The sequence below is a fragment of the Sphaerodactylus townsendi genome, linkage group LG01 (assembly GCF_021028975.2).
Source record: "Sphaerodactylus townsendi isolate TG3544 linkage group LG01, MPM_Stown_v2.3, whole genome shotgun sequence".
Lineage (NCBI taxonomy): Eukaryota > Metazoa > Chordata > Lepidosauria > Squamata > Sphaerodactylidae > Sphaerodactylus > Sphaerodactylus townsendi.
The window spans coordinates 26,430,772-26,455,828 of record NC_059425.1 but is presented as its reverse complement, the minus strand read 5'-3'; the positions used below and the strand labels follow the sequence as shown (position 1 = coordinate 26,455,828).

At 46.5% G+C, this 25,057-nt stretch overlaps 1 protein-coding gene across 5 annotated transcripts; it reads left to right on the top strand.

Moving 5' to 3' along the window:
- Positions 1–250: 250 nt before the first annotated feature.
- Positions 251–24,918, top strand: GAL3ST3 (galactose-3-O-sulfotransferase 3). 5 transcript variants are annotated; one of them, XR_007246072.1, is made up of 4 exons: positions 251–434; positions 20,698–20,947; positions 22,124–24,282; positions 24,779–24,918. XR_007246072.1 is itself a non-coding variant. In XM_048515016.1 (3 exons), the coding sequence occupies exons 2-3, from the start codon at positions 20,820–20,822 to the stop codon at positions 23,277–23,279; spliced, it is 1,284 nt and encodes a 427-aa protein (XP_048370973.1). In that variant the 5' UTR covers positions 251–434; positions 20,698–20,819; the 3' UTR covers positions 23,280–24,918. The 5 variants fall into 5 exon arrangements, 3 of the variants coding, with proteins under 3 accessions (XP_048370973.1, XP_048370991.1, XP_048370983.1); XR_007246071.1 differs by having other exon boundaries at positions 24,355–24,918; XM_048515016.1 differs by having other exon boundaries at positions 22,124–24,918.
- Positions 24,919–25,057: the final 139 nt, after the last annotated feature.

The following is a 25,057-nucleotide window of genomic DNA, read 5'->3' as shown; positions in this document are numbered from 1 at the left end:
CCTGGGCCACGCGCACGTGCACAGCCGGGCCTTCTCCGACACGTGCCCGCAGGGCGCCCGGCTCGTCCCCACGGGGGCGCGACCCGGGTCGGAGGCTCTTTCTCCCCCCCACCCGGCGCTGGGCGGGGGGAGGGGGCTGCAGCCCTCCGCCTCCCCGGCACGCATCATGGCGCTGCGCCTGGACGCAGCACCCGGCTGGTAGGCTGTTGTGCGCAACGCTGCGGTTCCCCCCTCCCCCCGGCCCCGCAATCGGGGCTTCGTCTCCGCCGGCCGCGGCCGCCTCTCCGGGCCGGGCGATGCGGCGGTGGACGCAGCCGGGCTCTGCCGGGCCCCTCCCGCCACATCCCCAAAGGCTCAGCCGGTGCAGGAGCCCGCAGTGGAGCTGGAGCTGGAGCGCACGGCCGGGCAGCTGCCGCCTCCCGGGGGCGACACAGGTGCGTCCGGCTCGGGGCAGGGAGAGTCGGGCACCCACGCCCGGGACAGGGGCGCCGAGGGCAGAGGAGACCCCCACCCCGATCCCACGCGGAATCCCGTCTGGCCATTCAGGAGCCTGGGGGTGGGGTGCGAGGACTGGTCTGATCTCGGTTTTCTTTTCTGGCACTTTTCCTTGGTGAAGTGGGGGGCTGCGGGGGGAGGGGCTCGTTCAAAAACCACGGGCGCTGGAGAAGGGTGCTTCATGGCGTGGATCCGCGCGGCGCTTCCTGCAAGGGTGCCTGAACGTGCCTGAACGTGCGAACTGGGTTGCAGAATAATCCGGGTAGAACGGTTTGCTTTTCTTCGGATGGGGAGAGAGATGGACTGGAGGAAGAAAGGGGGCGGGAAGCCCTGACGCCCCCTTCCCCGAAAAAAAAGAGAGTAGCCAAATGCCTGAGCTGGCATGAGAGCTCCAAGCCTTAATCCGGCTTCTTACCTGTCCTTTGCCGTGCCGATCAGCTGAACTTATTTCAGTGAAAGTGCCGTTGGATCAGCTCCTGATGTCGTTTTGAGGACTTTCTCATTTAAGACCAAAAATTGATGTAGCCTAACTCGGAGGTTTTGGTTGGGGAGGAACAACGGCTAAAATAAGAAATGGCAGTGGACAAAAGCCGGGGCTTGGTGGGGCTGGGGAGCAATTCTGGACAACAGGGGACAGATTTTTGACTGACACGCACAAACAGTACTATGAGGCAAGGCATGACTGTGGATTGGGGGTGCCATTAAGGGGTGCGTAGCCTGAGATAAAAGGATCAGCCATATCTTGATGTTATTTTCATTTCAGGAGTGTGCAGGAGAATTTCCCGGTGGTTTTGGACTATCTATGTGGGCTGGGGGGAAGGTGATGGGAGATGATGACCCCCCTGCCTGGCGGTTAAAAAGAAGCATCACTGGTCCCAGAGAAGCCCATGCTGTCTCCTTGAGGGATCCTTCCCCATTCCTAAAAGAAGGGGGGGGGGACTTCTTTCACTTCCCTGATTCCCCACGGGAGCATTTGGAAGATGCCTGACAGCATTTTCTTTGCTGGGCTAACACTGCCTGATGGGTTGATGAATGAATGCTCTGCCCTTCCTCAGGAGCACTTCCCTTTCCAACTGCTGAGCAGAAGTGTTTGGGTCAGAGGAATGGGGGAGTAATGCTTAAGCAATTGCTTGGAGTGGCGAAAGTTTCAAGGAGAGAACCAGGAATGTATTTATTGAGTACCTCCTTTAAGGAACTGAGGGCAGGGTACATAGATCCCTCTTCCCCCCATTCTGTTTCTTTGAGCTAGGTTAGGCTGTCGGAGTGCGGCTGGCCCAGAGTCCCCCAGTGTGCTCCGTGGCAAAGGCAGGATTAAAGGTCATCTTTCTATGGGCCTGGCTCAATTGTACCTAATTAGCAAAGGATCCGCATGTGGATTTCCATCATGGTGGGACAAGGCATCATAAGGGCCTCGCGATGCAGTTTGGGACTACAAGTGTCATGGAGTGGTCCGTGGGGAAAGGTGAGGGGAACAGTTATTATCAGGGTATCTGGGGAAGGGGTCATAATGCCATTCCAAGATAACCAGTGGAAAGTATTTGCAGCTCGATTGAATATATGCATATTTATCCAGTAAGCTCTTTTTGCATAATTTCTTCTGCTATTGATAATAACTGGAAAGGGCAGAGCATTGAATGCCTCTCTGCTTACTCACGTGATTAACGTGCATATACATGTACAATCTGGTCTCTGAGGTTTCTTTCATAAGGACTAGAAATGGACAGCGCTAAGATTCCAAGGATGCTGAATCAGCCAGTTCTCCAAGTGTGATCTCGGGACTGTGGAATACACCAGGATTGTTACTGTCTTCGATATGGGTGAGACGAGATGCTCTGGGTCTGAATCACACAGTGGAAACATTAGGGAATGCATTCTCCTTCCTCTGTGAGCTGTTCAAGGGAAGCTTGGACTGCCTTGTCATTGGGGTTTTGGTCTTCAAGGGCATAGAAGGGTTTTCCAGAGAGGGAAGCAGGAAAATGAGAGGAGCCAATTTCAAGGTAGGCCTTGTGCAGCAAACTAGGGTTCAGAAGGGGTTCTGTGTCTGGAAAGACTGCCTGCTTTCTGTAGGCCACACGGGTGGTACAATTTCGTCCCTCCCACCTGCGCAAATATTAATAATGATCTTCAACCCCATGAAGTGCATAATCCCATGGGCAAAGGGACTCCATTTGGGTCAGCCCGCCTTCTTTGTCAGAGTTGGATTAATATTATCAGCAGACAGATTAATATTTCTAGCAGTTAGATTACCATTTTAGACAGCTGAAAGAGTGCTTTCTGGCTGCACGAGAAACGACGGATGTGCTGTTTGCGCAGGTTGTGTTTTTCTTAATGTTTCCCAGGCTTCTGCTGTTATCTGCAAATTCATGTTGAGTGGCTGATTCTGAGTTCTTTTACTTCTGCATGGCGAAATTGGGAAGTTTTTGGACTCTTTCGGACAAGGTTGATCCACCTTGGAGGTTGGTGTTTTATCCTTTAATCACTTTTTAGGATTATTAACTGCCTCTTGTCTGTGCTGGCACTTATTGGCTTCTGAGTGGGCTATACGCCTGGGGCTTGATTTGAACCTAGGAACAGTCCCAGAATCTCTTTTCAGGGCTGGACTCCAGACACTAATTATCTGAGCTAATAATCATAGAGGGAATACCTCTTGTGTGCAAAGCCAAGGTGGATTTGATTTAAATCAAATAGATTTGAATCACAATTTAAATCACAATTTAGTCAGCAAGAGTTGATTTAAGTCACGGTTTTCTGCAGAAATATTCATTCTTGCTGGTATATTCTTAATATTTTCAATCAGATGAAGGTTTAATTTTTAGAATAATGCCTACGTTACTCATATATAGTGGACCGTCATTAAATATTCCCAAACTTGGTCTCTTTTATGGTCTGCTGCCAGTATAAATTTTCTCCTCCAGGGAGAGAATAATATGATATACCCACAAAGTTCCCAAGACTTGTAGGGTATTTTGCTCACTTTCAGTTTTACTGCTAGTCCCACACTCCTAATACTAGTCCCACACTAATGCTAGTCCCACACTCTTTGTGCAGATCTGTTCCACTCTAAACAGTCATCTAGTAATTGAACTTCTTAAAATTTAGCACTTAAGAGGTGCTACATTTAAAATTTAGCACACAAGAGGTTGATTCTGTGTATATAGATTGGCAAAGGAACAATAGAATTAAGGTCTTGTTTACAACTCTGTATGTTTATTTTTTAACATTTTACCGTGAAGAAGAGGCATGTTATCTCTGCAGACAATTCAGAAATGCAAAACCAAGCATAGATGATAATATCTGCTAGATGGGAAAAAATATCAAAATAATCTTATAGAAACCTCTGGAAGAGCATGACATTATGAATTAATTAATGGAATTGATTTATCAAAAAATTTAAACATTGCTTGAAGATTTTCCACTCCGCTAGCGTGAAATAAACCTCAGTCTGCAGATGTGGGGTAGAGGTGGAGAATATGGGGAATGGAGTTAAAAGACTGTGAAATGCAAGAGGTACCGCTCTGTGACCAATTCTGTGCAAAACTTTAAAGCATTCCAGATAAATGGTGATGCTTTTTGGGTAGACTGCAGAGTTTTACAACAAAATCTCATAGGCATTTCATTGCCTTTGAACTTCATGGTGCATAATTTGTGTATGTACGTGACTGTATAATATACACATCTCTCGGCCAAACCCTTTGCACTGTTGAAAGGGTCTGTAGTCTGCTAAAACCTGCGCTGCTGTGAACTTTTGAGTCTTCAAGGCACCACTAGACTCCTTGTTCTTTTACTTCTCCTTGAATAATGACAACCCTCTGCTCCCTGCATCTAGGATAGTAGGCAGAACTTCTGGATGGAAGGTCCAGCCAGGTTGGAATCCCGGCTTTTCAAAATCTCCCGTTATGTCAAGTCCAATTTTAACCTGCAGCAAATCCTGGGTTGTCCCATCTGTTGTAAATGATCTTGTTTCTGAAGGAGGCGTAATCCAATTAAGACAACTCAACATCCAGATCTTCCTGTTCTTATTTGAGAGGACACATTCAGCTCCTTCACCTGCCATGTAGGATACTAGTTTCAATTTTGGTTACAGCTTTGGGGAATGCGGACTCCTGAAGAAGTGTTCTGTGTCATTCTAAAGTTACGGCTTTCTCCTCCCAACCTTAGAGAGTTCAGTGGCATCCCTTGCTCTGTGTTTCCCTGTTCTTTTTCCTTTCCTTGCAAGGCAGCTGCCAGGCTAACACAGGGTTACTACTAGGATCTGATGCCCTTCCACAATGTCAGTTCTTGGCACAGACAGGTTATGAGGCTGAGATATAAATATCACTCCTTTGGCAGCAGAACGGGGCTCAGGTATGGCAGGGTGGGTGCTAGGTAGAGAGGCACGGCCCTGTCTCCTCTGAAGCGACTGTCTTGTCTCTATGTCCCAATATTGGAGATCTCTGCATTGAGTTAAAAAACGTTTTTAAAGGAATGTATAAATGCAATGGGGAGGTTTACTGACTAGTTGGGCAAAATTAACTTAAACGTCTTATTTAAATTTACCTTCAGCAGTGGTTTTGAAGAAAGGCACTCTAAACATGCTCAGAGGCACTTTCCCCCCATTCGTTCCTTGGAACAATTGAATTGAGTTTATTTACATCCTTGCTTTTTCCCCCTCCAGTGGGGATACCTGCTTATTTTTGGCATTCTTAATCCACTCCAATGACTGTCAGATATGATTAAATTCCTGATCATGGCTAAATTCCTGGTTTTTAGAAAAAAAAATAGGAGCCAACACTTTGAACTGCCAAGGGACAGCAACACTGAATCTGCCTGTTTCCTTGCAAAGGACTTCAAACTCTTTTTTCTTGAGTCTGGTGAATGATGGCAGAGCCTTTCCTTTCCTTATTGTTATTGTTGTTAGTAGTGGTAGTAATGTCTTCCTTTATGTCTTCATTTAAAGCCTGCCTTTTGCACTGAGGCTTGAGATGGATTACAAACCATGCAAACCAATTCAGTCAGGTAGCAAAGACCTCCAGTAAACATTGCCGTTGAACTGGAAAACAATTCAAATGAAAAACTTTCCGAGGCATGATGGGCCATAATGAAGAAAGGGGGTTACAAAGCTAGGGAGCATTGCTGTAAAAAGAAAGGAGAAAGGTGATATGTACAGTAATCCGTCAAACAGAGTATGATAATATCACCTTATAGATGGGACTGCTTGACCTCCTGTGTCTGCAGTGCCCAGGGGACTGAGCCTCCACTGTCGATTTGCCCAAGGGAGGAATGGGTTAATGAGCTCTTTGCCTGACTCTCAGTTTTGTGAGGGATAAATCTGATAAAAGGAGGTTTTAGAACCAGAAGCTCTGCTGGGTAGGAAATCCCTGGGGTCAGATTGAGCCCTTGGTAAGAGTGGCTGTAGGTTTTTATGGACTCTTGGGCATAGGGTGTCCGTGTGCTTACCCAAGCACAGCTTCCTTCTCACCCCGCCCCAGTGGAACTGAACTGGAAGAAGTGGAGCGTGACCCTCTCTCTCTCTCTCTCTCTCTCTCTCTCTCTCCCTCTCTCTCTCTCTCTCTCTCTCTCTCTCTCTCTCTCTCTCTCGCTGTCTGCCTCGTTCTTGTTCCTTTTAGCCACAGTGGTGCTGGCGGCTCCAAAAGGAGTGCACAAAGTTGGGGGCTCTGCTTCTGAGTCTTCTTCTACTACCAGTGAATAGGAGATGGCTGCAGAGTTTCCTAGGAGCCGCGGACTGTGAGATCCTCTTCGTCCACTACGCCCAGCATCTCCCATTGCTGGTGGGCCCTCTCCCAGGTTGTGAGCCTTGATAGACTGACAGCTATCTGGTCATCAGATTGTCAGTTGCTGGTCCCTAACCTGAAGCATCCCTGGTAGTTGTCTGCCCAGTCCTATCGCCAGCCAATTCCGAGGAGGGAGTTTATGCCCATCCATGGGAGGGTAGTTCTGTCTCTTACTAGAGCTGCTTCCACACAGAGGTTATGCTCAGGTTCAGCATTCAAAAAAGGTGTGGCGCACCCTCCCTGTACACATTCTTTGTTTCTCCTTCCTTTTGCCGCTGTCTTTCCCCAAGCTGTCCTGGGTACAATATTCCTGGAAAGATGCTGTGAAAATTACATGCTGCATGGATCAGAAAGTGCATGTTTTGGGTTGTCCCCACCCACAGTTTTACCATCGCCCTTTTATCAGCCCCCATCCCTGACCACCAGTTCCATCATCATGCAACACTTGAGGACTTTATTTTTAAAAAAATCTGTGACATGCCATCTCATCAACATATACTAATATGTCAACTACTGATGGGAGAGGGAGTCTTCTGGTAGTGCAGGAGTCAGAATGACAGCTGTAGGCAGCTGGGTCAAGGAACATGCAGGGATAACCACTATGTGGATGCTACCTTACCAGCGTGGTATAGTGGTTAAGATCAGGTGCACTCTAATCTGGAGAACTGGGTTTGATTCCCCACTCTGCTCCTTGAGCTGTGGAGACTTATCTGGGGAACTAGATTAGCCTGTGCACTCCAACACACGCCAGCTGGGTGACCTTGGACTAGTCACAGTTCTTTGGAGCTCTCTCAGCCCCACCTACCTCACAGGGTGTTTGTTGCAAGCGGGGAAAGGGCAAGGAGATTGTAAGCCCCTTTGAGTCTTCTTACAGAAGAGAAGGTGGGGTGTAAATCCATACTCTTCTCTCCTTCTCTCCAAAGCATTCATTTTCTCCAGGAAAACTGATCTCTGTAGTCTAGACATGAGCTGTGATTCTGAGGGATCCCCAGGTCCCACCTGGAGGCTGGCATCAGCACAAAGTCATGAACACAAGCCCTTCCAAAAGCTTGGGAATGCCCAATAGATGCACACTGAAGAGCTTTACGTTGCGACAGCCCTGTGGTGTGCATTGGCTGCGTGCATGCCTTTCGTCCCCAGTTTCCAATGCAGCAGTGGGCACTGGCTAGGGGTGATTTTGAATTTCTGGTCTCTGCTATATCACCTTCCTAAACCTCATTTTTAATGTCACTTCTCCTGCGCAAATTGAACTTGTGATTCTTTATGCATTTGTCAATGTTATCTGCACCCCGGCACATTTGTATTATATGTACGATACGTAGGCATGATGAACGTTGCATGTCTAAATTGCATCGAGAAATTGTCCAGTAGGCGTACACAATAGAAATGAATCTACAGTGAAAAGTCATGAACCGAGACAGTAGGCAGGAATTGAAATGGATATAAAAAGAAACGGAACAGGAACATTTCATCAGTTTCAGAACTGGGAAAATATATTTAGTCTCAGTCAGGTTTGCCTTATCCCAGAATATAATTGTGGAGCAGCATCCAAATTCTGGTGCAGCATCCAAAATTCTGGTGCAGCATCCAAAGCCATGCTGTCCTCTTCAGTTAGAATTATTCAGTTGCCTCTGAGCATGACCAGAGGATCTTTTACCTTTTGGGGAGGGGGGCCATTGCTTTGAGGCCAGTGATACCGGCCTCAAAGCTTTCTTCTCCCCACAGCCCAGATCTCAGTATCCCTTCATCAGACCTTTCCTCTCTTCTCTTAATGTAAGGATTTGATCCTTTCCGTATTCTGTATTTTGTGCGCTGTTTGAATTAAATAAGCATGAAATATCTCTGCCCGAGGAAGCTGTTTGTTTCTTCCTCTGCTCCGGAATTGGGGAAAATGTCTCCTCTATGCTGGAGGCTTTGCTTTGACAGAAATATATTTGGGGGGGGGGGGGGGGGGCGGTGAAAACAGATGCCATATCCTTGTTCCCAGGGGCTGGAAAAGCTCTGGTGAGCAACCCTCTACCCTTACCCAGACTGCGGCATCTGCTGCTTCTGAATTTATACTCCAAAATATCGGCCCTTTACAGTTGTTGGGGTGGGACTTATCCCGTCTTTGGGAAATGCAGACACAAGACCCCTTAGGGTGACACTTAAAAAATAAATTCTGACTGGGTTCACATGCCTTTAACAGTAGGAGAACAAGCAGAAAATCAACAGATGCCATTGCTGTTGACATGGAGATGCTTTGATAGGTAAAAAATTCCACAGGTGTTGCTTTCCCTGACTTGTACTGGAGCCCTGCCAGGGGGGAAAAAGATGCTCACCCTGCTCATGTTTGGATTAGATACCCCACAGTGCCATAATCAAATTCAACATTTTGAAAGTGTTGGATTTTGTCATCACCTTTTCCGGGTTTGTCCACACTGCAAAAATCAAGTGGAGACTCTTGCTCACATTATACTCGACTGTTTGAGATATTTATTTTTATTTATTTTATTTATTATTTAAATTTATAGACCGCCCAATCCCCAAGGGGCTCTGGGCGGTGCACAACATATGTGGATATGTGGATATCAAGAATTTCTCTCCTTGGCTGGCCCTAGACAAATCTGTAAGAGACTTCTGTCAAATAATACAGACGTCATGCTCTTGGAAAAAGTAGCAACGTTTCTCTTACAAGTTACGGAACTCTGTAACGTCTAATGCTAGATACAGTTCCGTGTTTTGATCGTACTCTTGCTTTGTACATTACAAATGTCTGGTAACGTACTAGAGCAGTGGTGGCGAACCACATGGCGAATTGGCCATGTTGGCAGGGGCTGATGGGAATTGTAGTCCATAACATCTGGAGTGCCAAAGGTTCGCCACCACTGTACTAGAGCCCATTTTATATGCCTAATAAAGATTGTTGTCACCTTTCAGTGTATGTTTTTAAGTGAAGCAAGGGTTCTAATTTAGTAGCAGAATTTGAGCCAGGATCTATTTGCAATCCCAAGGCTCTGGCTGGTGGAAAAAATAATGTTAAAGCAGGGTGTGCCTCTGAGGATGTGCAGAGAGCCTTTTCCAGCACATCCAAGGAACCACAGGCAAGCCTGACACATGTAGGATCAGAAGGGAAGATGTTTCCAGAGGGTTTGATCGTTAGCTCCAGAACTTCTTATTATAGTGATTGTGGAAGCAGAAATCAAAGAATGTGAGTTTATTGTGGAATAATTGAATAATGCACAATAAAAAGTTGTGTGCATGCATATGTTTGCCTGTGCACAACAAATCTGGATATGAATTCAGCTCCTTAGTAGGAACTAGTAGGTTCACATTGAAAGGGGTCACCAGGATTGTTGGTTCCTGGGGAAGCTGCAGGAGAGAATGGGGGGCCTGGTAAGTTACACCAGGGTGGGATCTGGCTATGCATTAGAAGGGGGAGTTTATTGAGTCAGGGCAGTAATGCCTAGTGGTTCAAAAACAAGCTTCCTGTAGTCTGTAACCTCTGGTGGGGGGGGGGGGATCTTACTGGTCAGAGTAGATGACTGGAAATTGAAACTGCTGATTGTTTGAGAGGTTGCATTGTGAGCCTGAATGGGCCGTACAGAATGCTCTGAAACCGGGTCACCGGTGATGGGTCCTTGCCTTGTTTAATCATAGACAGTAACCTGAGCCCAAATAACCAGGCACCGCTTTCCTAGCTTAGCCCACGGGATGGTAAGAAATTGATACCTTCTAGAACTAGGCATCTGGCCAGTCTTTTCCATTGTTTCCATCTGAATGGGCAAGTCAGCCAGCTCCAAGAGCTGTAAGAAAGCTAGGGGCTAATCCATTATTCATTATGCTTGTTATTAAGGTACTATGTTTAATTTATAATTATTGTTAATAATAATAGTAGCATAGCTTTGAATGTTTTAGCCTTTGCTGCATTCCTGGCCCTGGGACACAGTTTAACCTCCTCTACTTTGTTCTCATAACAAGAACCGTGTGTGGGGATTAAACTGAGAAAGAGCAGCTGGCCCCAAATATTAACCATGAGCTTCCATGGGCAGAGTGGGGATATGAACCAAGATATCTCAGGCCCTAGTCCAGGGGCGGCCAACCTATGGTGCTCCAAACGTTCATGGACTACAATTCCCATCAGTCTGTTGCACTCTAAACAGTCAGGCTGATGGGAATTGTAGTCCATGAACATCTGGAGTGCCATAGGTTGGCCACCCCTGCCTAGTCCAACACTTACCCCTCTGCTACACCTTGATGATTTCCATGGGACCATTCAGTGAACCTGGGCTGTGAAGGAGAGTCCTATACATATTTACTGAAAGGTAATTCTACTGAATTCAGTTGGATTTGCTCTCAAGTACATGTGTATAGGAGTGTAGCCAAAGCTCAAAGCTGTTAAAAAAATAAATCTCATATTCCTTCTGCTTCGGTGCTCAGAAAATTTGGGGCTGGCAGCTGGGAATTTGGAAGGCTGCCATGTAAGTGATCAGCTTTCTCCTTTGCTGCAGGCTTTGCTCCTTGTTTTGAGGCCTTGATTTTGAATTTCCAGGTTCTTCTCCCAAAGGGGTAATGAATCAACCAAACAGGGATTTTTTTTTCTGGCTGTCAAATTTGGTGGAAGGGGGGCAGGTTGGGAGGAAAAAGGGTGAAAAGTTTGGCACAAGAGGAGGCAGGGGGGAAGGAACTTGGGATCGGATACATTTTCTAGCCTCTCCCTGCTTGGAATATTTACCCGGCTGAGCCCCGTTTCAAACACAAACTCATTGCCCCTGGCTGTCTAGCCAACGCATGGATTTATTGAGAGACAGGATTGCTGATCGACTCTGCTATCCCCATCACCCACCCTGAGGCTTGCTGTCATTGATCAGATGGGTTCATCCTAGATTCTCTTGCAGGGAAACAAGATTGGCTAGTCAAGAATCCCAAGTTCCAGGACTCCTGGGCTCTTTGCCCCAGATAAGGTCCAGTGGTTTGGAGCTTGATACTTCCTGTTCCATCTAGTTTCTTCTCCCAGTTTTCAGTTCCAGGCTTACTTTGGGTTATTCTTGTTCCTTATGCAGGTTGTTAGAATGGAGCACTCACTATACTTCCAGCAGTGTCCAGTGAGGGGTCTCTGTTGGAAGGGATTTTGGTTCTGTTCCTCCACCTTCCCATCAGCCTGCCTGCCCAGGGTACGCAGGCAGAAATAGCCCATTTATCTCCTGACAAGAATGGGTTACGGAGAGTACATCTTCGCTTTGACCTTGTTTACTGTGCTGTATCCCAGTGTGAGGTGATAGCTCCCATCTATTACATCTTTTGCCACTTTTTTGCCTTTCATACATCCCATCAGTGTCTCCAGAATTGATAGAGGAAACCATTTTCTTCTGCTCAGGTTTTTCCTGTTTATTTACCAGACAGTCTTTCTGGTATTTGGGTTTAGTTAATTACGGTCCCCCTTTAGGGGCATTATTGTTTAATTATTTAAATTGCAATGATCTCCTAGAGCAGGGGCCACTAATGTAATACCCATGGGGACTGTGGTTCCTGCCAACACCTTTCATGGCACTCAAGTATTTTTAAAAAGTACGTTGAGTCCAGTGGGCCTTTTGCCCACTCCTGATTAGCTATTGAAGATTTATTGTCGAAGGCTTTCACGGCCGGATTCAACTGGTTCTGGTGGGTTTTCTGGGCTGTGTGGCCGTGGTCTGGTGGATCTTGTTACACTATTACACAGTGAGACACAGACTTTTCACATATCACATATGGAATCAGCCACTTGGCTGAGGGCTTTTAGATTCTGGCTGCGAATCCATTTTCTCTCGGACTGTAATTCCCTGGTCCACCTTCTGCTCTCTGACACCCATTCCAACCCCTGGTTTTACATAATTGAAGAAAAAATGGCTTTTATTGGACTGTCAGTGGATTCACTTTGCCCTTTGTTCTACTCAGAAGCCTATAGAAAATCACCGCAGCCAAGAAAACATGCTCCCCCCTGTATTTTTCTCTCCCATTTGAACAGGGCCACTTGGCACACTACCTGTATTGTTTAATAAACCCTGCTCAAAGGAGAGCCATAATGCTTGCCATGTTTAATGTTATGCCTTCTGCCTTGTTACATGGCAGATTTAACAAGCAAGAAAAGGCTAAAAGATTGTGCCCGTGTAATGATGGCTCAGTTGAATCTCTGGCTCACCAATTACTACACTGTTTCAGATTCAAGGAAATCAGATCCAAGTATGTGAATCTTACTCCTTTACATTTATCTGATCTCCCTGATTTATTTAGATTACACTACTTGCTGGTCAATCCTGATCCTTCTCTCTGTATGATAGTGGCAGACTTTCTCCTGGAAATTACTAAATGCCAGTAGATTTCCTTCGACTTAACATTTATTTCCTGTACTGTATATGTTTTTTAATCAGTTTTTTACTATCGTTGTACTGTTGTCTATGCCAATAAAGCCTTGCTGCTGCTGGAAAAAAAATCACATATCCCTCTGTGATATACCTCTGAAGATGCCAGTCACAGATGCAGGCGAAACATTAGGAACAAGATCCAGCAGACCACGGCCACACAGCCCGGAAAACCCACCAAAACCTAGTCAAGATTTGTTTGGCTGACAGACTTTTTAAAAAGTTGCTTTTGCTACCACAGCACAGATCCTCACTGTGTGACTGAAGATAAACTTTGGCAGCCATTTTGTGACTATGCTTATGACACTGTCAAAATTCCAAAGGTATCTGCAGGCTCAGAAAGGTTGACCTGTGCCTCAGTGGTAAGTTCAGTGGACTGCACCTGACCTTTCCAGTTAAAAGATCAGCTAATGAGAAATAAGACCTCTCTAGTGGAGTTCCCAGTCTGAGAGGAAAATACTGACCTAGATAGGTAATGGCATAAGGCAGCCTCCTATTTTTATAAATAGAGAAGAGTAACTGACTAGCACTTCACCAAAGTCCTGCAATTGGGCTCTTCCCCCTTCAGATACAAGAAATTGCACATGGGAGTTGCATCCTGCCCAGGAAATTGTTGTTGTTGTTTTACAGGTCTAAAATAAAGCAGATTTTTAATGTGAAAACGATGTGCTGTTAACAGTTTGTTCACAATTAGAGGCTGATGTCATATGGAAACATGAAAAAGTCCACACCAGTCAAGATATCCGAAACATGGAGAATCCTTGGTAAGAAAGCAGCCCAGATATGTTGGGTTTAGATCTCTCCAGCCTAGCACATATGCAGGGGTCTGCAGCCCGCGGCTCTCCAGATGTTCATGGACTACAAATCCCAATTGGCCATGCTGGCAGGGGCTGATGGGATTTGTAGTCCATGAACATCTGGAGAGCCGCAGGTTGCAGACCCCTGTGCTAGAGCAATAGGGAATACCCAGCCAACCACACCTGAAGCTAATTTCTACCAAGTCAGATTGTTCGTCCATCAAAGTCAATATTGGCTACTGTGACCGGAGGTGTCTCTCTGGGGTCTCAGATCAAGACCTTTCACATTCCCTACTACCTGGTCCTTTGAAATGGGGATGCCTTGGATTGAACCTGGGACCTTTCACATGCAAATCAGATGTCCTTCTATTGAGCCATAGCCCCTCTGTTTCATGGGCTGCACCTGTGAGGTTTATTTTGGACTGTTTATAATATACTAAGAAAAACTTGACATTTCCCTATAATGCAAACACACACACCTGAAACACCTTTTTGTTTATAAATCTGTAGAGATCAGGCCATTGCAGAGAAGGCGCTGTATGGCAGACAGAGAACAACCTTTTAATAGCAGTTGTGTTTCTATATAACAAACTGCAGTTCACTCATTATGAGAACGAGTTTCTAAAGTCCTTGGCTTCTTGTGAACCCTTGCACTCATAGACTGCTCAGATATTGAAGGTTTCTGAGCTCCTGAGAAACCGCAGTTTGTCATGATGTCCAAATCCGGTAAAATGGCAACATGTGGTTGGTTTTCTTGCTTACAGGTTGGGATTCCAAAATTGGTTTAATCCTAATTTGCAGGCCAGAGAAAAAAAAAACACCACAGGTAGTTATTTTGTCCGATTAAGCCATCCCGACAAACTGTAATTTGCTGGGAAGGAAGAAACGTTCAATATTCAAACTATGAACAGCAGGAGTGAGAATGCAAACTGAAGGCCTTTGGGGGCTTTCAGCACTATCCTAGGATTATTTAGGTTTGCACTGATATTCTTGTAATAAACAAACCATGGCTTGGTTTCATCTGAAGCCTTGCTTACATCTTGTTATGTCTGAAGATTCCAACTGCATCAAATGGTTTGTATGTGTATACACATGTGCAACTATATCAATCCTTAGTGCGAGAATAAGGGTGTTAGAAGCCCAAGACTATATGAGAAAGGAAGGAAAAACTCTTCTAAGAAGGTGCCAGCTACCCATGTTTTTTTTGTAAGTAAACCAAACCAGCAATTGATGGGAAATGTCTGTTGCCCAACTAATTAGGGGCAGGTTTTAAAACAATCAAAATATTTTAAATTGATGGAGCGATTAAATGTTGTATTGTCCTTCCCATGAGAATCCCAGGTATTCTACCCTGTCCCCTGTGCCTGGAAAGTTTATAATTGAATCAAATAATTGTTCTCGCCTTGTCCTGCATTTTTTTGAGCTACAGCTGTTTTTAAAATTATATTTATTGATGGTGGACCCTGGCCAGAGTTATGTCTTTATTGGAGCATTTGCTGCTGATTTCATGTTTTATGGTTTTGCCAGACTTTATCGGTAAGTTGCCTTTAAAAAAAATTGTTTTGTTGCAATCTGCTTGGTAGCTCATGTTGAAATTAGGATGGAAATTGCTAAAAGAAATATGTTCAGAGGAAATTTGGAACTGCATAGAACCAAACTGAAGGGATGCCTTGGTACAGGAACTGGTAAACTGGACTTGGACCAGACCAGACTGGTAAATTGTTCAGTAATCAACTTTGTGGTCATGACAGGGATTAAAGGTTTGGTTTTTAGATATTTCTAAAGTGAATTTGTGTAGACCTGTCTCATGTATGTTTCAAAACAGGCCTCAGCCTCTGAAAGGGCTAGATTTAGAGGAAGGGAGGAATAAATAAAATCAGGAGAGGGGCTTTACCGAATGAGGGCCTATTTCTCAGAATTCTGTCCCTTCTGATCCCAGATATGTGAAAGGAAGGCGTTCTGCACATGCTCAAGGGAACTGTGGCCCAAATGCAGGTCTTATCTCAAGGGCCAGCTTGCTAGGCTAGCAAGAATAATGCTAGTAGTCATTTTAAAAAAGAAATCAGCTTGGTTCTTAATAGTCTTTCTGGCCCTGGGTAAGATAAAGAAACATTGTTTGATACTGAGATGAAGGAAAGATTCAAAAGTGAAAACTGCAAGACCCCCTTAGCTGGGCAAAAGAGGGCACACCAGAGAATGAGAGCAGATAAGTCCTCTGTTAAGAGGAGTCAGTTTAACTAATCCTCCGGTTTCCTTTTCACTGTTATCCCCACACAAAGGCTGCTTGTCTCTGCAGCAGTGGAGGTTATTTTGGGGACAGGTGTGTTCACCTGGATGAATAACAGACTGGTGCTTTGCATCCAGTGGCTTGTGTTCTAAGACAAGATATGCTAGAGGGCACACCTGCCTTGAAGTCCTTTTTAGTGGTTCCAGATGTGCGTGGAAGCTGCACGACAGAAAATCAGAAACAGCACAACTTGTCAGTGTTCAAGAATTTTGAGCAGACATTCTGCCTCTAGGAAATCTCGCCTTTTATAGGCGATACTTCACAAGCCTGTATTCTTTTTTCCAGTTTCCAAATTCTCTTTCTTTGGACTTCGACAGTAAGCAGCAAATTCTCCTACTCAAGGGAGATCAAAGTTGCAATCTTGTCAATATGAACAATTCTTCAGCATTCAAGTCCATGTTGACTTAGGTCAGATTTTCTAAACTCAGTGAGATCGTTAAATTTGGGTTGCTAACTGCAGGGTGGGAAATTCCTTGAGGTCTGGGTTTAGATCCTGGAAAGGGTGGTCTTTTGGGAAAATCTTATCAGGGTGTAATGCCAATACCCTTTGAAGCACCCATTTTCTCCAGGGAACTGATCTCTGTAGTCTGGGTGTCACTTGTAATTCTGGGAGATCTCCAGCTACCCCCTGGAGGTTGGCAATTCTGTTGGCAATCCTGGAAAGCCAGCGTGGTGTAGTGGTTAAGAGCATGTGGCCTCTAATTTGGAGAACCAGGATTGATTCCCCATTCCTCCAGATGAGCGGTGGACTCTTATCTGGTGAACTGAATTTGTTTCTTCACTTCTCCACATGAAGCCTGCTGGGTGACCTTGGGCTAGTCACAGTTCTCTCAGAACTCTTTCGGCCCCACCTGCCTCACAAGGTGTCTGTTGTGGGGAGAGGAAGAGAAAGTAGTTTGTCAGCCATCTTGAGTTTCCTTATAGGAGAGAAAGGTGGGGTATAAATCCAAACTCTTCTCTAAACTCTTCTTTAAATCCTAAAGCAAAAAGTACAATAGCCTAACTTGAATATCCCACCATCCATCTCCTAACACTTAATATATTTGGGGTGTGTGTGTGTGTGTATCCAGTTGCAAAGTGCATTTAAAGAGGAGTGAAAGGTGCATTATTCAGCACATGTAAAAGTACCCGTGTTTAAGGAAGTACATTCTGCACGTGCTCAAAGTAATCATACTTTCTTCTCAGAAAATGGATTCTGTTGCTGATCCCTGAGAGGGCTGAGTCCAGACTAAGCGTCATCCTCTCGTTCCCTTGGTGATGGACGCTAATCTCCTATTCAGCTAGGGATGGTTTCCCTGCCAGGACTGGAACCCAGGGTCAAAGTGGCTCCCTCTGTAGGCCAAGTTCATCAATAGCAGGGCTCAGTCTCAGAGGCAGTCCTGGTGCTGAACATCCACAAGAGATATCAGGCACTTGGAGGTGGTCCAGAAAAAGAGCTGGGGGAGTGATCTGAGCAGCGGGACACCTAATCGCCTGTTGTTCGGACCGAGGTGACTTGGTAGCTGTCTCCAGTTTCTTCTGTGTAAAGAGGCTGCCCGGTTGCAGGATGCTCTTCTTTCAGGTGGCCGGGGAAAAGAGAGAGCTGGGGACCAGGAACTCTGGGTGAGAGGAGGAAATTCAGGTGAAGTTGCATAGTACCCTCATGTGTTGTTTGTGCAGGATGAGTCTGAGAGAGGGAAGAAAAGTCTGTGACTTAAATTGAGGGCCTCAGGTTGGAATTTCTGTGCTGAGGTAAGTTGCTGGAATGGCTGATGATGAGGAGGGTTGAGCTAGCTGTGGGTTTCAAAACAGGGGTGTAGGGGTTAACGCCGGCTGGAAGCCACACATTCCACCTCAGAAGCTAGACTCTTGCAAGCTGCCATTACTTTGGTGGCCTAGAGAGGGGTACTTTGTATAAGCCCAACTGTGTCCTATGAGTTGGTTGCTTCACCCTTCCCTTGGCCTTCAAAACAGTAGCTTTTGGGAGGTGAGAAGCCCCCAATTCCGGTATATGAAGTAGGTGAGGGGTCTGTTTGGAGAAATGTAGGATTGAGTGTCAAAGGCTGGTGAGTGTGAAAGAGTAATACAAGGAGAGCAGTACAGAGTATGTGTGGAGGATGGGGATCTAGGTTAAGTTCACAGTCATGAGGAACATGAAGAGGGGTAAAGGAAGATCTGGGAGACGAGAGTTGCAAGCGAAACTTTAACCAGTGGCACCTTAAAGGCTGACAGTTTATTCCAGCTTAAGGTTGATATGCAGCCACAGTAGGGACACACCTGCACATATTCCGTGCACCTGATGAAGTCAGCTCAGCCAAAGAGAGCTTTCGTTGGAATAAATTCTTTAAAAAAAATTTATTGCATCATTTGAATTTTACAGTTTATAGTAATTTTCTTCTTCATACATTTTCAAACAATACTTTCCCCCCTCTTCTCCCTCCCCCCATTACGTCTTCTTCATAGTTTTGTCACACAAACAGCAGTAAGTTCATTCTCTGTAGCCTCTTCTCCCATATTTCTTCATTGACTCGAGCTTCTTTCATCCAGTCCACATATGTTGTCCATATCTTTAAATTTTCATTCTGTTTATCTTGCCACGTCTTAGTATATCGAAAATATCAAGTTTCAGTTGTTCCCAGATATATTCTAACCATCTCTGAAGTGTCCATTTTTTCTTTTCTTTCCAGCCCAAAGCTATTGTTGCATGGGCTGCTTTAATCATTATTTTATACATATAACTATATTGTTTATCCACCCTTCTGTCTTCCATTACACTCGTTGGAATAAATTCGGTCAGTTTTTAAGGTGCCACTGGGTTCCTATTTTATTGTGCCACTACAGATCAAGGCAGCTGATTCTCTGTGAGTGGACTACAAAGGAAGGAAAGGACCCTGGGCTTAATGCACACCAAACTTCAGAACCCTTATTCCATGATAGGGTTAATTTTGGAACCATCTTCTTTTTTTAAAAAATCACCCATCCTCCAAGGAGCTCAAGATCTCATACATAGTTCTCCACTCCATTTTGCTCCCACAGCAACCCTGTGAGGTGGACAAAGTTGAAAGGAGGTGGCAAACCAAGGTCATCCAATAATTTTCATGGCTGGCTGGAAGGGCTGGGGGGAATCTGAATCTGGGTCTCCCTGATCCTTGGTTGATGCTCTACACCATATTGTGGCTGAAATAATTATAAGAAGAGGGGGTCTGTGAAGTTAGAGGTTGTGGTTTCCAAAACAAGTGTCAGCCTAGCATCTCTTCTTTGGAATTTAAGTCCCCAAAGAATGAGTTTGCATGTTGTGCAACAAACATAGACACAAGTGTGTAAGGGAGCAGTTATGAAGACAAGGTCTGAGTGTGCAACACAGTAGAGAAATCTGTCTGATTCACACTTGCAGAGACAACTAGATATTTCTTTTAGTCTTTCCACATGAACATGCTGTTCTGTTGAGGCGATTGAAGTTGATTCCCAGTTCCTTATTCTCATCCCTAGTTCCTTCTTCGGATTTCCCAATACAATGACAAATATTGAGGTCAGTGTAAAAGCTCAGAATCCCAAAGGAAGGGTGGAAGTTCCACAAATCATAGAATAGACCTTCACCTTTAGGAGGCTTAGGATTCAGAACTTCTAAATTTCTTCAATAAGTCACAAATAAAGAACTAGAAAATGCCAAGAAGAAACTGGGAACCGAACCTCAGCCTTGTGTTCTCTTGTTTCTTAATGTTGGGGAACACTAAAAATCAACCCCTATAGGAATATTTTCTCTTTTGGCATGTGAAATTATGCATGGGGTAGAAAATGTCGACAGAGAGAAATTTTTCTCTCTTTCTCACAATACTAGAACCAGGGGCATACATTGAAAATGCTGGGGGGAAGAATTAGGACTAATAAAAGGAAACATTTTTTTACGCAACACGTGATTGATGTTTGGAATATGCTGCCACAGGAGGTGGTGATGGCCACTAACCTAGATAGCTTCAAAAAGGGCTTGGACAGATTTATGGAGGAGAAGTCGATCTATGGCTACCAATCTTGATCCCCCTTGATCTGAGATTGCAATTGCCTTAGCAGACCAGGTGCTCGGGAGCAGCAGCAGCAGCAGAAGGCCATTGCTTTCACATCCTGCACGTGAGCTCCCAAAGGCACCTGGTGGGCCACTGCGAGTAGCAGAGTGCTGGACTAGATGGACTCTGGTCTGATCCAGCAGGCTCGCTCTTATGTTCTTATGAAATATCTTTTAAAATGAGGTTTTGCTCACTCAAAACATGTAGCATGAAAATTGTATGCAAGTCAAGCTACAGTATTAGGTGTTAACTCCCGCACATGTCCAACTGTCTTAGAGCAAGTGGAAGGGCTAAAATTACTCCTTGCTGCCTGCTTACGAAAGCGATCGTATCCCACTAGGTTTTCTGCGTATGAAAGATATAGCTGAAGGCATTTGTTCCGAGACAATTTCAAAACCAAATTAAACAAAATCATGTGAACCGTCTGTTGGGCATTCCATCACTTCTATGCATGCTGTTATTTCGTTAATAATTATGTTAAAATGTTCTGAGTTGCTGCAGCTGATGCTTGCGCAAGCGGAACTGCACTCGGTACATTTTCTTTCCCGCTCATGCACTGCTGAATCCAGTCCAGTAAATACTATTGCTGTATACAACACAATTTTCAAGGGCATGTTTACCGTTCAAATGTGAATAACTCTGCCAATAATTAATGTGCTGTCATGTGTTTGATAATACATTATAAAAGTATTACACTGTTTTCCGTCTTATAATTTGGTACCTAAATGTTTTGGTGGGCTTATCATGACTGTGTGAGACTGTCCAAACAGTATATTTTTCCTTTCCTGCAAAATGTGTTTCCTTTTCCCCCATGGCTTCAAAATTTCTGGGAATTTTCCACCTCCGGGCTCAAGGTGACAAAATCTCTGTTTTTGTTTTGAGTGGCGTTCACCCATGCAGCAGATCAATTGATGCTGTGCTTCTCCCCAGGTGCCCCTTGCTAGGTGAGGCCGGCACTGCTGCCGCAGCCAGAAGGAACCAGCTGCTGCCTGCTGGAGTCCCCATGCCGAGGTCGACTTCCACCTGTGCCGTGCCTGGCTAGGGTCCCCAGCATGACCTGCCCGCTGCCCTCGCTGTTCTACAGTCCCAAGACGATGTCCCGCAAGAAGGCTCTCCTCCTTCTCCTTCTGGCCTTCAGCACTGGCACCTTGCTGCTGCGCCAAAGCGCCCACCTTGGCTGGTAGGGAGGGGCAGGGGCTGAGAAGAAATGCAGGTGGAAATGAGCAAAGGGGAGGAGCCATGGAAAGGGCGGAGCTGAGCAGTAATGTTGGAGCGGGAAGAATTTAAAAATGAATGGTTGATGGGTAGTGATGGAAGTCTGTGCTGAAAACGGGGCAAGATAGGGAAGCTGGGGTGGATGGGTAAGGGGTTAGTCAAAGATCTGGGGTAAGTTAAAGATGTGGGATAAATAGTAGCCCCCAAAAGCCATGCCTGGGAGGAAGATAAAGAGCAAACCATTGGTGAGGACAGGAAAATAGAAAAGGATGGGAATGAATGGGAATGAAAGGGATTGTGAAGAAGAAGAGTTGGATTTATACCCTCCTTTCTCTCCTGTAAGGAGACTCAAAGGGGCTTACAATCTCCTTTCCATTCCCCCCCTCACAACAAACACCTTGTGAAGTGGGTGGGGCTGAGAGAGCTTTCAAAAGCTGTGACTAGCCCAAGATCCACCAGCTGGCATGTGTAGGAGTGCACAATCTATTCTTGTTCCCCAGATAAACCTTCACAACTCAAGTGGCAGAGCAGGGAATCAAACCCGATTGTCCAGATTAGAGTGCACCTGCCAGAGGCGGAGCTACCAGGGGACCGGAGTGTGCGAGTTGTACCAGGCACAACACCCCACTTCTCCATCACCCCACTGTGCCCCCTGCCCCCACACTTACCTTATTGAAACAGTGCAGGCTGGAGAAGCAACCTGTTCCCTTCAGGCTGAAAATGACCTGGTGGGAACTACACTTCCCAGGAGACCTTGTGAGCCCCAAGATCTCATGGGAAGTGTAGTGTAGTTCCCATCAGGTCATTTTCAGCCTGAAGGGAACAGGCTTCTTTTCCAGGCTAAACTAAGGTAAGTGTGTGGGGCAGGGCACCATGGGCGGGGGTGGAAAACACAGAGTGTGCATTGGGCACAGTATGGCCCAGTTACGCCTCTGGCACCTGCTCTTAACCAATACATGATGCTGGCTCTCAGTGAACAGAAAACAGAGCCAAGAAAGAGAGATAGTGGAAGTTTAGGGAGAATAACCAGATTTGGAAGGCATATCAAATTGTAGAGTGGGATTTGGAAGAAGGATGAAACTAGAGAAAGGGTGTAACTTTGCTAGATGTGACCAGTCTTGCCCTGTGTTTCTGCCGGCAGGTTCCCAAAGTCACCGTCTTTCAGTTGTCCACCGCTGCTGTCCCTACGCCCCAAGCACACTGCTGTGGCCTTCCTGAAGACCCACAAGACGGCCAGCACCACAGTGCAGAACCTCCTCTTCCGTTTTGCCGAGCGGAACAATCTGACGGTGGCGTTGCCCCACCATGCCTGCGACCATCAGTTCTGCTACCCTCGCAACTTCTCGTCCCGCTTCGTGCATCCGTACACCCTCCCGCCTCGCTTCATTGCCAGCCACCTGCGCTTCAACCGCGAAGAGTTGCGTCGCCTCATGCCCAATGACACCATCTACATCACCATCCTGCGTGAGCCGGTCACCATGTTTGAGTCACTGTTTAGCTACTACAATCAGTACTGCCCCGCCTTCAAGCGGGTGCCCAATGGCTCCATGGAAGTCTTCCTTGACAACCCCCATAGTTATTACCGACCTCACGAGAAGTATGCTATGTACGCCCGCAATACCCTGGTGTATGACCTTGGGGGTGACCCTGAACACAGTCCAGGGGACCCCACATACCTCCCAGCGTTCATCCACCAGATGGAGAGCATCTTTTCTCTGGTCATGCTCGCAGAATATTTTGATGAGTCGTTGGTCCTCCTCCGTCATCTCCTGGCATGGGACTTAGACGACATCCTCTATGTCAAGTTGAACATGCGCAGCCCGGAGTCCAAACTGAACATCACCTCGGCCCGCTTGGCAGCCCAGATCCGAGCCTGGAATGCCCTCGATGCCCACCTGTACGACCACTTCAATGCTACCTTCTGGCGGAAGCTGAACGAGGTGGGCCGGGACTGTGTGCAGAAAGAGGTGCACGCTCTCCATCGAGCCTGTGAGCGCCTGGCACGCCACTGCTTTCGGGGCCAGCCCCAGCTGCGTCCTGCCATGCAAATCAAGAACAAAGAGCTCCGCCCCTGGCAACCCAGTGCCAAGGTAGACATTGTGGGCTATGACCTGCCAGGCTCAGGGCCTCCCCTAGATGAACAGTGCCTCAAACTGGTCATGCCTGAGGTACAGTATTCCCGCTACTTACTGCGGAAACAGAGTCTAAGGAACCGGCGGAGGGCTGTTCCCCATCGGCCTCTTGCACCTCGAGGACTCCTGCGACTGCCCCGACATCCGCCTCCTAAGACAGCCTGAACTCTGATGTGGCAGCTGGGAACACTGGGCGATGTTGCTCTTTCGACTCATGCTGCAGCCTCGGAGGTGTCTTCCCCGCAGCCTGCCCTGCTAGCTAGGGGGCTGGGGGAAAGTTTCCCAGCTTCTCCGTATCCTGTGAGCTTTTGCAATACTTAGTGTGAGACTTCTGGTTTCTAGAGCACATGGCGGGGCGGGGAGGACAGGCTCTTATAGTCCAGCTCAACAGTGGCTCTTCTCGAGTACTTGGGACTGTAGGACACTCGACCCTGTTTTGCCCTATATAAACTCAGGACTTAGACATCTGGGTGAGCGGGACTCTCCTCTGGATGCACTGTGTGAACTGATTTGGGCCAAGTGAGCTCTTTGAAATCCAGCTGGATGCTCCCAGTTTGGTCTGTTATCTCCTGCATTTCTGGGGGGGATGTTACTAGAGGTCCAGAGGAACCTGAAAAAAATACAGTCCCTGTCCCTCGCTGTGGGATACGGGCAGCCTTCATCTCTCTGTCTCTTGGATGTCCCCTTCCCCATTTTATACGCCTAGCTCTTATCCTTGTCACCACTGTTTGCAGTTCAAGATGTGAGATCCCATCAAATCTCATGTGGGGGTAGGGCAGGGGTCTGCAACCTGTAGCTCTCCAGATGTTCATGGACTACAAATCCCATCAGCCCCTGCCAGCATGGCCGATTGGTTGCAGAAAATGAATGGCTATACATAGGGCAGGGGTCTGCAACCTGCGGCTCTCCAGATGTTCATGGACTACAAATCCCATCAGCCCCTGCCAGCATGGCCGATTGGTTGCAGAAAATGAATGGCTATACATAGGGCAGGGGTCTGCAACCTGCGGCTCTCCAGATGTTCATGGACTACAAATCCCATCAGCCCCTGCCAGCATGGCCGATTGGTTGCAGAAAATGAATGGCTATACATAGGGCAGGGGTCTGCAACCTGCGGCTCTCCAGATATTCATAGACTACAAATCCCATCAGCCCCTGCCAGCCGCAGGTTGCAGACCAATTGACTATGCTGGCAGAGGCTGATGGGATTTGTAGTCCATTAATATCTGGAGAGCCGCAGGTTGCAGACCCCTGGGGTAGGGCCATGGTTCAGTGGTTCAGCATCTGCTTTGCATGCAGAGGGTTCCAGGTTCAGTCCCCAGTATCTTCAGTTAAAGCAGTCTGATAGAGGGTGAAGTAAAAGATTCTATGCCTGAGACCCTGGAGGGCTGCGGCCAGTCAGAGTAGACAATACTAACATCGATGGACCAATGGTTAAACTTAGTGTAAGGCTGCCTCATGTGTTCACGGCTGATGCTGTCCTATCTCCCATCTTGGGCTCTCCTAGTAGCTCCCCTGCCATTCCTCCTTACTGGCCTTTCGTTCCCAAGCCCAGGGGTCTTCAGCCTGTGGCTCTCCAGATGTTCATGGACTACAATTCCCATCAGCCCCTACCAGTAGTCCATGAACATCTTTGTAGTCCATGAACATCTGGAGAGCCACAGGTTGCAGACCCCTGCCCTAGCCTTTCCATCCACATTCCCAAGGCTCACCAGGGTTCTCAGCACCCTCGAACACAGAAGGGGACAACCTCTGTTAGTTCTTCAAGGAGAAACAGGAGAACAATAAAACCTGTTCGACTCGGTGTGTGTCTTTCTTTGATTCTCTTGTCGTTGGCGCAACCAAAAGAGTTGGTTTTTACACCCCACTTTTTCTCTATCTTGAAGTCATCTCCATTGGTGTCCCTTCCCTCTTCTCACAGCAGACACTTTGCGATGTAGGTG